Source organism: Armigeres subalbatus, chromosome 2, assembly GCF_024139115.2.
Source record: "Armigeres subalbatus isolate Guangzhou_Male chromosome 2, GZ_Asu_2, whole genome shotgun sequence".
In the NCBI taxonomy this organism is placed as follows: domain Eukaryota; kingdom Metazoa; phylum Arthropoda; class Insecta; order Diptera; family Culicidae; genus Armigeres; species Armigeres subalbatus.
In genome coordinates this window covers 226,652,940-226,666,896 of record NC_085140.1, presented here as the reverse complement: position 1 = coordinate 226,666,896, position 13,957 = coordinate 226,652,940, and the positions used below count along the sequence as shown (strand labels likewise).

The 13,957-nt window shown below is 39.8% G+C and overlaps 1 protein-coding gene across 11 annotated transcripts in view; it reads left to right on the top strand.

Annotated features, from left to right (window-relative positions):
- Window positions 1–13,957, top strand: part of LOC134211796 (potassium/sodium hyperpolarization-activated cyclic nucleotide-gated channel 2) — a 104,935-nt gene that overhangs the window by 44,563 nt on the left and 46,415 nt on the right. For 5 of the 11 annotated variants that reach the window (XM_062689030.1, XM_062689029.1, XM_062689028.1 and 2 more), the window contains exons 4-7: window positions 4,990–6,112; window positions 12,704–12,878; window positions 12,943–13,181; window positions 13,244–13,407. In XM_062689030.1, coding sequence (XP_062545014.1) covers window positions 4,990–6,112; window positions 12,704–12,878; window positions 12,943–13,181; window positions 13,244–13,407 — 1,701 coding nt within the window. Of the gene's footprint in view, window positions 1–4,989; window positions 6,113–12,703; window positions 12,879–12,942; window positions 13,182–13,243; window positions 13,408–13,957 lie in introns of those variants that run through there. The other 6 variants (XM_062689036.1, XM_062689035.1, XM_062689034.1 and 3 more) reach the window with 6 other exon arrangements.

The window sequence follows — 13,957 nt, the reverse complement described above, 5'->3', positions numbered from 1 at the left end:
CACCTCCGTCGTGAGTGCCCTCACCTTGACCGTCTCGCCTAGGACCTCCTCCGCCAACTTCTTGTAGGAGGCGCCCTTTTGCGAGACGCCCCGCTTCAGCTCGAGTATCATCTCGCCCATCCGGGTACGTCTTATTCGACGTACGTCGGCGCCGAGTTCACCGAGCTTGACGTCACTCCTCATCGCCTTCAAAACATCCGAGTACTTAGCCTCGTCCGCCGTGATGACTAGGGCATCGCCCCTGGAGTGATTGGCGCCTACCCTAGACTTCTTGCTACCCTCATTCGCCTGGGCCTTCTTTTCGGCCCTTGACGTCTTCGGTTTCCTCTTGTTCTTGACCAGGGTCCAGGAGGCGTCATTCCCCTCTATTTCCCTGGTCTGGTGCGGCTGAGAACTTTCAGTCTGCCGTAACCCCTTACCACCGTCTTGCCTGAGTGGACGGACCTTTCCAGGTCCTTCCTCCCCCGGTTTTGGAGGTACCTGACCGGGGTTCAGCTTCCCAGCCCCACTACCCTTGTTCGGGGTAGTAACCCTCCGCGTTTTGGAGCGGCCCCAGGGAGCTCATCCCCTGGAGACTGTCTCCCCCGTTTTTGTGTCTGCTCCGTTGGAGTAGTCACCCCCGACGTACCCGCAAATACTTGAGCCTCAGTCTGGGTAGACTTTGGCACCACCGTCTTAGCTGGCACGCCTTCGGTCGACTCGACCTTGCCCGAGTCCGCGAATCCTTGGGCCTCAGTCTGGGTAGACCTTGACTCCACCGATTTCACGGGTTTACACTTGGCCGTTCCGACCGCCCTCTCCAGCTTGGCGTCCAGCATCGACTTTCGAAGTTTCTGCAAGCTCCTCTTAAGGTCCTTGCTGATATTATGCTTCGATGACGCAAAGTCGATGATGGCGTCCAGCTGTTCCGTCGCCACCTCGAAGGCCGAAAGCCCATCGCGTTTGCGGTTCATCGCCTTCACAAGCCATGGGCCGTCAATAACCCCTTCCGGCGTTTTTATAGCCGAGAGGAAGGTTGAGTGACCCACACTGGCGCTGCGCACTGAGCTGCCGACTATTGCCTCTGGCCTCCTAGGCGGAGACCTGAACAACCCACCTCTTGCGAAGGGGTTGTCGCCTACACTACTACCACTAATTGAAGAATTGACTTGGTTTTCCATTTTGGTCCCACGAGTTGCTCGGGAAAAGAGGTCCAGCACGCCAGAGCCCAGCATAACGCGGTAAGGGACAATTACTGTGGAGGGTGCCCAGGTACCCCACAGGCTCCGTTAAAGGCCTAGCTTATTATTTCACCCCCCTGGCCATGCATCCCCTCGGCACGGGTCGCTTGACGCCTTGGGATTAGGGGTTAGGGACGATGGTCCCGGTCTAACTCGCAGTGGCCATGGGGAGGGGTCGTCAAGCCCTTGGACAAAGTCCCTGCTGCCCCCCATTGCGAAAGGTGTGCCAAGAGGAGTCCGTAAACCTATACTGGGTTCCGGGATACTGTGGCATTGAAGGTAATGAAAAGGCAGACGAGCTTGCGAAACAAGGTTCAAACATACAGTTCACTGGCCCAGAACGTTTCTGTGGTATATCATACTGTACCGTAAAAATGGAATTGAAATCCTGGGAAGCACAAAGGTTGATGACCAACTGGATGGTCGCCAAAAAGTGTGCTCAATCAAAGAGATTTATAATTCCAAATGTTTCAATAACCAACAAGCTTTTGGAGCTCAATAAGAGGGCTCTTTGTACCTTAACTGGCCTAATAACCGGACACTGCCCGAGTAGATATCATTTGAAAAATATTGGCCAGGTTCAGAATGATATCTGTCGTTTCTGTAACATGGAACGTGAAACCTCGGAACATCTGCTTTGCAGTTGTTATGCATTGTACAAATGTAGATCCAAATTTCTAAATAGTGGCTTTATGCAACCAGGTGAAATTTGGAACGCAAATCCTGGAAAGGTAGTGAGTTTTATTAATTCAATTTTGCCGGACTGGGAACAGACGCGTCTTAGGTTGTTTACTTGAGAAATGGTGATCAACCTACAAGATGCGTAGTTAATAGCAATTAGGGGTATACCACAAAAGTTCAACTTAATGGACGCAGTGGTCCTACGCTCCAACAAAAAAAAGGAGGTCAAAAAACTCTGGCAATTGAAACTGATCTTCTGAAGTTTCGGCCAGAGCTGGATTTAGGAGACAAAATGGGGAGAGCAGGGCTGTAAAATATAAATATAAATATAAATATAACCTCTAGGCGATACATTATTTCAAAAGAAGCATTGTAACGATGCAGCACTGTTTATTTCGCAGCATCTCGGATACAGTCTTGAATTTAATTTACATAACTAGAAGTTCTATTAATAATTGATCCAGATTAATTCACTTGGAATTGCAAGGTAGGGGTGTTACCAGTTTGTGCACTGAGGAATATTTTAACACAATTGCTGACAAGAATCTTTTATTCTTTTAAGTTTTTGCACTATTCTATTTTGTGGAGCCCAGCGGTAACATTTCTAAAACCAAATTCTTCGAAAATGAACCGACAAAATTTCAAAGTATGCGGGAAGATGACCGCGAATATATGCACTTTTAACAGCAAATTTTTTAAATGTTTGTAAAAAATCTAATTTTTTTTAATCACTGAAATAATGAAAACGGGTATGATTTGCTTCAGCCAAAAGTTTATGTTCATCCATAGTAATGGTGTGTCGGCCATAAGTTTCGGTTCAGAACAACCACCTTTATGTGCATGAAAGTGCCCATTCATTTTCTAACTCCAAGAGGTGAAACAAAAATCATACATGTTTCTCACTAATTCAGTAAATATAAACAAATCAAGCTTTTTTCACCGTATTTTCAAAAATGTTATAAAAAGAGCATGTACTTAGGGTCCCGTTCCCACACTTGCTTCAAAATATGGTTGGCTCATTTCCAAACATCTAAAGCTGAAGATCTACTCATTATCTTTCGAATAAGCTGTGAAGATCACAAATCGGACACGTGGGGATACGTGTAAAGACTTTATCATATTTTTTTAAGGGTGAACCCAAACTAATGACTGGGAGTGTAGGTGATATGTTCACTATATAAACTGAGATGATCTTCGTGCATGGATTGAACGATAGATTTGACATAGAGTCGTTTGTCATAATGCCGTTACGCATAAAGTTATTTGACATTATAGACCAACGCAAAATGAACTCCCCGAAGAAATTATAACGTTTGAGCTGAAATTTTGCTGTGAATACCCCGCTCAAGTGTCAAAATCCATTAGGTGAGTGAATTTGATGATGCATAGGTCTATGGCAGTTTAGCATGATGCTAGATTGGCATATTTTTTAGTAGAGATGTTTGATTGATGGATGAGATTTTCCTAGAAAATTAGTTACGGACGCATGAATGATTGACGCGTAGGAAGTAGTAAGGAGCATAAAGAATATACACAGGATTCTATTTTTACACGACTTTTTTCGCTCGTATTTTTGATCGTGTGACTTCAATTTACCACCAAAATCTTCAACACATGTTTCAAAAAATCCTGAGTAAATCAAAGAAAAATCGCATGATAATTAATATGCGTTAAGCATGTAAGATGAGTGGAAAATTGAGAAAATGTAAATCGTGTAAAAACATATATCGTGTAAAAACATATGTAAATCGTGTAAAAACACGTATATCGTGAACAATTGTCCACGTAAGTGTATGCAGGAAAGCTTGTCCGATGTTCCTACCATAGTATGAAAGTATGCTATGCTACTACCCAAGCCGTTCCTGGGTGGACGTTAGGAAGAATAACAGCGATTTCAACAATGCTGTTCTTACAACTGGCCCTCTACTAAAATTTCAATTTCTGTTCGCTTCATACTCGTCGCTCGCTTGTGACACATATCCATACTGTTCTTCATTGTTGCGCTCCCTCTTACTTTGAGCTTTAGATGTTGTACTCACCGATAAGTGCCAATAAATCAATAATGATTGATACATAGCTATATACAATACATAGACAAAAAATTGAAAAGAAGAAAAATTTTGACTGCTACGTCCTTTTCAAATGTTGGTCAAGAAATATACTCAATCATGCGCAAATCTCCCTAAGGTGCACAGTAGAATGGCCCAGCCAAGTATCAAGAGAAAAATAAGTTTTCGAATCTTTTGCCTTTGGTTGGGGAAACTGATGGGTTAAGCTAACACGATGATACTTTTATGCCCGGGGAGGCCAAGAAAATTTCCAACCCGCAAATTTCTAAGACCGTACCGAGAATCCATCCCAGCCACCTTCAGCATGGTTTTGCTTTGCAGCCGTGCATCTTACCACACGGCTAAGGAAGGCTTCAAGTAGACTCTACAGATTGCCCAAAATTCATCTTTTTTGTTCTGGTTCCATAGACTCTCCAGCCTTTACAGATTCAACATGGAACGCGGGACGTTTTTCGGGACGCCTGGCAAGGCGGGACAAGTAGTCGGAATCCGGGACTGTCCCGCATAATCCGGGACTTCTGGTCTCTTTATACAAGCAAACATTCGATCTGTAGAAATTTGAACTTTTTTCTGTTTACAGTAACAAAAGACTTATTGTATATATATAAATTATTGTATTATATAAAAATTGAATTGTATTACTAAAAATTATTATTGTATTATTTGTATTATATGAAATTGTTACTTATTGTATTATATAAAAATTAATTGTATTCGTATACGCATGGCTTGAAAATGGCTACATGGGTTTTCAATATTTTTTCAGCAAATATGTTCGGTTTATTGTCCGACGGGTTCATATAATATTTGCTCATGAGAAAATCACGAGTGAAGTCGAATAAATCGTGACAAACTAAAATCAAGATTGGTATTGGAATTTCACATGGGCAGTTTACAACGCGCATTCTCACCTACTATGCAGGACAACGTCTGCCGGGTCAAGTAGTTGAAAATAAACATCAATTACATGATATATATTATTATTGATTGACTTATTTGTGATTTTATTTCTCTTGCAGATAAACCAGGGCTCAGAGCAACAGAGCCAGAATTGGCCAATCCTACTTACAACAATTTGGACAAAGCTTCGTCGGCACCAGACGAAAATAATTTAAACTTTAATCTCGTGAAAAATAGTGCTAAATCATTATCAGCAAATAATTGTAGTGGTGCTCACAAGAGCGTTGTATCAAGTTCAGCCAGCGCTAGTGCAGGAAATGGGAGCGGTGATTATCAATCAAAGTATTACAAAAGTGATAACAGCAACAATTTGAACACCCCCACAACGAGTAACGTAACGGAGCACCCGCATATGCTAAGTGAATCGAATGACAATTCGAACAATAGTGTAAGAAATTCTCCACTGTTTAATGGATGTAAAAGTGTTCTGCAGCAAGCGCATTCACTGAATAACTCAAACAAGCCTTCATTAAGCAAAAACGCATTGCTAAGCTCGTGCCAGGGATCATTCCATTCTTTACAGGGTGGTCTAAGCTCAGACAACAGCACATTTGTGCAACCATACGGTAGTAGTATTTCTTCAACAAATTCTTCGTCAAATACAACAGCAGTTGCAAGTTCACAGCAACAATCTAGCAGTTTAGCTCACTTTCATCAGCAACAACTCTCTCAACATCGACAAGGCTGCTCTATAACACCAGCTGAGTCTATAAATGGTAGCGGCACACTAGTGTTTAGTAGATCACGGATTAACAGTAATAGTGATTCATCTAATAATAAGAACATCAACTTTAACAAACTTAATTACGACAAGAAATGCTCGAGTTCTGGTGCTAATATAAATATACATAGTAATAACCGTAACAAAAGCAATAACAATAGTAACACAATAAACATTAGCAGTAGCAGTAGCAGTAATCATCAAAGTGAAACCAATCAATTGAAGAGTATTATCGAATTGAACACACAAGTTAGTGAATTGAATAGTAAAAATATTGAGTTTAACAGACAACTAAGTGCACCTACTGAGAACAACAATAATCAAAACAACCCTAATTGCTACAGCAACAGTGTGTACAATCTATATTCCAATCACATATTGAGTCAATACTACACTGGTTCGCCAAACACAAACAGTTTAAACCGAACGAAAAAGAAGAGGAGCTTCAAACTGAACGGAAGGTATGTTAATAAACAATTAGGGGAAATGACGGCTTTTGCAGGTTTTGTTCTATTATTGTCAGGGGGGTTTTCTATAACTAATTATACTCAAATTTGGCATCAACATTCTTTGCATATCAAAGAATATTGTGGCCAAATTTTATAAAATTTGGTCAACAAAAACCCCTCTGACAATAATAGAACAAAACCTGCCAAAGCCGTCATTTCCCCTATTGAAATACTCAAACTTGTTTCTAGTCGTGATTTTTATTTGATTGTACCCTAATGCAATCTGTTTGTGGATAGCTCGTTGATGCTTCTCATAGCTTTTATACCTAAACATTGCTTAATACCGAATTTTGTGATGACGCTGATACATACATTTTTTTAGCCGAATGCAATGTGATATGATACAATCGTATTAAAAAAAACCTAAACAACACCACCTAGCGATGCTGATTCTTTTCTCGTGCGTTATACAACGAAATAAGAAAAACACATTAGATAGGTCAAATAGCACTTTAGGGAAATAGATAACATTCATTTCCGGGAAAAACAAATGTTTCGTCTACTTCTCGGGTAGACGATAATAGCTCATTAACAGTAAAACGTAATATTGATATTAAAACATGATATGAACTTGTTTGAAATAAGAGTAGAAATAACAAGCGAAAATAACAAAAATTTGCACCGAAATATCATAAAAATATCAGGTTTTACTATTAAGGTACACCGGGGCAAGTTGAAACGGTTTTTTCACAGTTGAAATTCGAAGTGCTGTAAAAAAAATCACCCTTTGATATATTTTGAATCCGTTTGCGGTGTTTGCTAGTTCGGGCCAAATATTATACATAAAAAATAAGCAACCTTAACAAACTTTTCTATAAATATTTTTTTAAATTTAAATTATTTTTTATATGCATCGGCAAGTTGAAACACTGCGTTATATTCAGACGTAACCTAATTTTGCCGTATTAATAACAAAATGTATGTACTCAGTGAGACTCAAGAAGCACGAGTTTGTAAAGGTGGCTATAATACTGCCAGGATTCACATAAGAGTCCCATGTATGCTTTTGACGATTTTGATTTTCTTTCAGTAATTAGCTTAAAATTGTCTCCTGTTTAAAAAAAAACTGATAAAATAGTAGGCTTTGTTCTAGAAATTGGAAAACAAATCCCACTTTTGTTGTCTCATCTTGATATTTACTCTCATAAAAATCAGATTCTAGATTTTGATAGGTTTTCTTTTACACAAAAAATAAACTTAAGTATGGTCCATTTAATTGTGAGACAATTAACACGGATAAAGAATATTATGTAAACTTTTTGGAAAGATACCATTTTTTTTTTCAATTTATTAGTTTTTTTGTATTTCTCCATGTAAAACAAGTTTGATAAATTCAACGGGAAATTACTCAAGTCGGCGAAAATGACATGAGACTCCTATGCGAATAAGGGCAGTGTACAACAAAGCCACAAGCGTATTTTCAGATGTTGAATTCTGAAAAAAAAATACTTTTAATTGCGAGGGTGACGTTTTGAATCGTTGTTTCAACTTGCCCCGCACCACGCATTTCTATTTGCCCCGATGAGTTGAACATACAAAGCAATATCAAACAACCAAAAAACAAAAATTAAAACGAGTCTTTCATCGATTTTTCATAATCAACATTGAATGATTACCTACCGTGAAAATTTGATGAAAAAACTCTTCCAAACATCGTTTTGAGACCTGTTTCATTGGCACGTCAAATAGTTGGTTTGTATTTTGCAAAGGGCGAAAAATAAACATTGCAGGGATTGCTTTTGAAAGCTTCAACAAATTCTTCGTCAAATACAACAGCAGTTGCAAGTTCACAGCAACAATCTAGCAGTTTAGCTCACTTTCATCAGCAACAACTCTCTCAACATCGACAAGGCTGCTCTATAACACCAGCTGAGTCTATAAATGGTAGCGGCACACTAGTGTTTAGTATTTAGTAGATGCAATCAAGGATGTTATCGATCATTTAGTAATCTTCGTTCGATCATTTAGTAGTTTGTCAATAACTCATTCCAGAGGCCAAATTTCAAAAAGTATTGTTTGGTGGACTTTTAGTAGGAAGGTTTTTCTACAACTCTTCTTAACAGGTCGACGTTCAAATTCCACTATTAAAGGAGTTACGGTGCTAGTTGCTATATTCATACTAAATGATAACAAATAATGCAATCATTTAGTCTTAATTACTGCTTCTAGCGATATAGCTCCGTTATTAGTGAAATTCAAACAACGAACTGTTAGGCAGAGTTGTAGATAAACCTTTGCACTAGATGTCCACCATACAACACATTTTGAAATTTAGCCTCTGGAATGAGTTATTGACAAACTACTAAATGATCGAAGGCAGATTACTAAACGATCGATAACATCCTTGGCTGCAATCTTTCGGGAATGGCAGTCAGAAGGAGCGTTAAGGCGAGTAGTTTGTTTAAAAAAAAAATATCAGAGCATTCGGTCGTTTCCTATCTGAATTACAGCTTCCGTTTCAACTTACCCCGCATTTAAACTTGCCCCGGTGTACCTTAACAAGAACTTATCAATATCTTGAGCTATTAGTTTGTTCTTGTTAGAAGCATTTTTGCATTTGGTGCATTTTTTTGTTATTTTTACTCTTATTTCAAACTAGTTCATATCATGTTTTGCCTTTCTCGTACAACAAAGTTGTACCGAAAGGCTATCATTTCACTCTAAAATCGAACTTTCTTTAGAAGCCTCGGAGACCCATAATGTTATAAACCAATCGACTCAGCTCGCCGAGCTGAACAAATGTCTGCATGTCCTTGTGTATGCGTGTGTGTTTGTGTGCACACGAAAACCGAAAAACATAAGCCACTTTTGCGTATAGTAATTCTAAACCGATTTTCTTGCAACGAGTTGCATTCGACGGGGGACAAACCCTAGTTGATCACTATTGAATATAATCACGATCGGTCATTGCGTTCAAAAGTTATAAAGAATATGGTATGTTGAACCATTTCCGTTTGTTTGGTTGTTTGCCTTACAGCGTTTTCAAGAGCCGTAATGTAGGCAATCATTTATAATCTGTATCATACTAATGCAAAATCAAGGGACTGAATCGAGAAAGGCATCGTCACCGCTTCCAGTCGCCCTGGACGTTGAGCGTCCTCAAAAAAGCAAAAAGCCATCGTGTACGCGGCCTTCCACGAAGCCTGCGGCCTCTTTCGGGTATTCTACTAAATATTATCTTCGCTTGACGTTCTTCCGGCATACGAACAACGTGACCAGCCCACCGTAGTCTGCCGTTTTGTATAAGCTTGATAATATCCATCCCTTTATACACCTGGTACAACTCGTGATTCATGCGAAACCGCCAGGTACCGTTCTCCTGTTTACCGCCGAGTATTGTCCGCAGCACCTTAGGCTCAAACACTCCGAAAGCTCTCCGATCAGCCTCCTTTAACGTCGAATCAGAGTAGTATACAGCGCGAGTTTGGTCTTCGTTTGCAGACCACGGGACTTAAGCTGGTTACGAAGTCCTTAATAAGCCCTATTTGCAGCTGCAATACGCCTTTTCACCTTGCGGGTAACATCATTATCGCACGTCACTAATGTTCCAAGATACACCAATTCTTGTACCACAAATTTTTCACCATCCGATATTTCATCCGCAACCCTTACACATGATTTCGATTCGTCCAACGTTATACGAATCAGCCGTAACAGAAAACCATGTTCTAGCTTAATTTGCCATAATTCATTCCGTTTCACCGAATCGTACGCTGCCTTGAAATCAATAAACAGATGATGTGTCTGGAAGTTGTACTTCCGGAATTTATCAAGGATTTATCTCAGGGTAAACATTCGATCCGTCGTTGATCGGCCCTCACGAAAACCTGCTTGGTATTCGCCGACGAAAGACTCTTCAAGCGGTCTCAATCTGTTGAACAGAATAAGGGACATAATTTCGTGCGCCGAATTAAGGAGGGTTATTCCTCGGTGATTGGCACACTCCATTCTGTGCCCTTTCTTAAAGAGAGAACAAATGAGACCGTCCAACCAGCTAGCAGGCAATTCCTCGTCTTCCCATATTCTCGACTTAATATGGTGCAGAACTTGATAGAGCTGCTAACTACCATGTTTGAGAAGTTCAGCTGGGAGCTGGTCCTTCCCCGCAGCCTTATTGTTTTTCATCTCTTTAATAGCTTTTCTAACCTCATCATCTTGTCCATCGTCACTAATATTTATTCTGTTCACCGATGCACCGTCACTTCCACTATTCAACAAAGTCTCGAAGTGTCCACCTGGAAGCCGCTTCGGTTTTATCAGTCAGCGAATTGCCTTCTTGGCCGTTTCACATGACGGGAGATGGCGCTGTCTTTCTCCGCACGCCATTGACAATCTCACAAAACCTCCGCATATCATTTTGCTCCATTTTTTCCTGCGCCTCGCTCATCAATTCAGTGTTGGTAAATACTCAAATTCTCAAATCTCAACCACGATTCCAATCAAGCGCGAGACAAACCCCACCCGACTCATCATGGCCCAAAGAATCGTTCATGATTCGACTCGCGATTTGCATCATTACGTGATTTCTGCGTGTCATTCATCGGAATAACTTTCTTTACTTAAAACAATGGATAATAAATCCATACGTAAACATAAAATATGCTTCGATTGGGTTTTGACACTTTTTGGCTGCTCTTGCTTCCTTGTACCGATCTCTATTCGATCGGATACCCGACATCAACATCCGGCTTCTGGCAACGTTCTTCTCGTCTATCACTCTCTTACACTCCACATCGAACCAACCAATTCTGGATCGCCTTTGTGCAGTGCCTACCACTTCTCGTGCTGTTGTGCTCACCGCTCCATGGATCGACTCCCATAGATCGTTGATGTTGTCGCTAATGTTGATTGCATTTATCCGTTCGTCGAGCTTCTGGCGGTACTCAGCCGATACTCCTTCCGCCGACAATCGCTGACCGATCGCTTACCGTGATCGAATTTTACTGACAACGAGGTAGTGATTAGAGTCAATGTTTGGACCTCTGAATGTCGGCTCATCGATAACAGCCAAGAAATTGGTTGCAATTTACTAACCGTAGGCCGTTGTTTTTAGTAGAGGGGTGAAGGCTCTCCCTACCGATTATGGGATTTCCGTCCCTCTACCGACCTGAGCGTTAGCGTCTCCGATAAAAATGTTCACGTCATGCTTTGGGCACTCTCCATAGGCTTTAACAAGACATTTATAAAACGTGCCCCGTACCTCAACACACAGATTCGTTTGCTAATGGGTTTCCTCCGCATCACTCGCTTCATTTGCTTGCCCATCACTACAAAACCAACTCCATGCTCTGCTTTTCCGCCGCCGCCGTGATAGATGTTATATTTGAATGCAGTGTTGATCGTGGGGTCCACGGCTCGGAATTCACGTTCTCTGGATCTAGGCCATCGGACTTCTTGAATAGCGGCCACGTTCACTCCAATCTTCCACAGTTCACGAGCCAGAAGGCCTTTCGAATCCCGTATTACATTGTTTCTTTCGCTTTCGAATTTGTGGTGTGTCTCCACCAATCTCTTAGGTGCCACTACTTTTAGATAGTTAGATTATTAGAATATAACGAATAGAGCAGCAAACCTCTCAGCACCAGTTCAATTCAAAAAGTACGGTAGTTTTTTTTTATTGAAATTTTTATTGAATTAAATTTGTTATACACAAACGCAATACAATACTAGCTTAATCTATTTAACAAATGTTTAAATGCCTATCAAAATGTTTCTTGAATACAGCCCTATTTGCCCATCGAATTTCTCGAATGAAACTCGAATGAACTTTTGTGTTCCAACTAATATAATGTGTCGCTAACGATAAAGCTGCTTTCTGCTTGGAATTGATTTCGTTTGTTTGTCAACTCAAAATTTCATCTATTGTTTTGAGCTTTACGTTCAACTTGGTCCTCAAAACTGTTTCTATCCATTTTCTGTCCGAATTTCGTTGTTCTCCACTCGACTACACAATGTAAGTTTGTGTCTGGTAAATCGCAAGTTTCACATTTCTCATCAAAATTATATGCTAACAACTTTTCTTCATTTGCTATAACATCGTTAGTTAAAACCAATTTAAATCCACCCGTATCGTTTGAATGACTCTCACAAAAAGTATCAGGCAGATTGAAGAATCGAGAAACTATACGATACACACATTTGTAATTAATGTCAGTTTGTTTTCCGGAAATCTGATTGATCGGATAAGCAAATCTGTATAAAATTGAAAATATCAGGATAACATACGATACCGGACTAACGAAATCGAAAACATAAATAACTTTCAATTGAACGTCAGCTTGTAAAGTCTGGCGTTGTATCATAAAGTCTAATTGTTATGGTTCTATATAGACGATCTCCATTCGCTTCGTGCTACATTTATATTGTTTATAATTAATTTGAGGCATCAATCTATCGCAACTGTAGTATACGTTCGAACCAAACTTTCTGTGTAAACAATCTCAAGATTAAAGCTCTTCCTACTCTGCCCATGGTTTTCACTTTATTTGAGCCAAGACTGACATTATGAATAATTTATTGTTTTTTTTTTCTTTTTAATTACAGACTATTCAACGCGGCTAGCACTGATTCCATAAGGTTTCATTCGAATCTCCTGAATCAAAATGAGAACGATTTGAGGGTATCGATTGACAACACTTGCACAGACTCTCTAGTGACAGCATTGGATGACGAAGCGCTATTGATCAATGACTATATAAACGATATGGCAAAATCGAAGGTTCTGCAATTTCATTGAACGACTTTCAAACAAAATTGATGTTAAGATTTTAATTTACTTCCAGGTACATTTTGACGATGTTTCCCTTTACGGAACACCGAAAGAAGAACCACTTCCGAGCATACCACCGTCTACTGAGAAACCGTCATCGAATTTTTTGAAAAACCAGCTGCAAGCATGGTTTCAACCAACAGACAATCGACTTGCCATGAAACTTTTCGGAAGTAAAAAAGCTCTAGTAAAAGAAAGAATTCGACAAAAAACATCTGGTCATTGGGTGATTCATCCGTGCAGCTCATTTAGGTAAATGTTCTAATTCGAATATAATAAGTACTGTTCTAAATTATATTTTGTTCTTCTTTCAGGTTTTACTGGGATTTGTGTATGTTACTATTACTGGTAGCCAATCTTATTATATTGCCTGTTGCCATATCTTTCTTCAATGATGACCTCAGCACGAGATGGATTGCCTTCAATTGCTTAAGTGATACGATATTTTTGGTTGACATAGTAGTCAATTTTAGAACAGGTAATTTTTTTTTTAATTATAGCTTTGATTTTTGTGTCTTTGTTTCTCCAATTCTCTTAAGATCTGTCTAAAACTTAAGCGGAAGCCAAAAAAATGTTCAGAACCAACTCTCCTCCCCCCCCCCCCTCCTACGCCACTGGCGGAAGCACATTTTGTTTTTGTTTCATCGTTCAATTTTAATCTACCTTCCTCGAAAATAAATAAAACTCTCTAGGGAGCTATTTCTGTTAAAAATTATCATTGAAATGGCATGGCGGACATGTTTAGAACGTCCGTAAATTCCTTTTATTTATCTTTTTGCTTATTTTACATAATATAGCTTTAAAATATAACAAGCTCTTAGGCAATAAATACCTTGTAGTTGATTATACACTTTTGAAAACCAGCATAACAACTCATGAGTTATTATTGCTGTTATTTATAGACTAGTACGCTGCTGAAAAGTACTATGCAAATAGGCAGGATACGGCATGATCACGGAATAATTCCGCTACTGAAATTCCGTGAGCAGTACGGAGCTGACAAGTAGAGAAAATTTCGTAACGCCAAA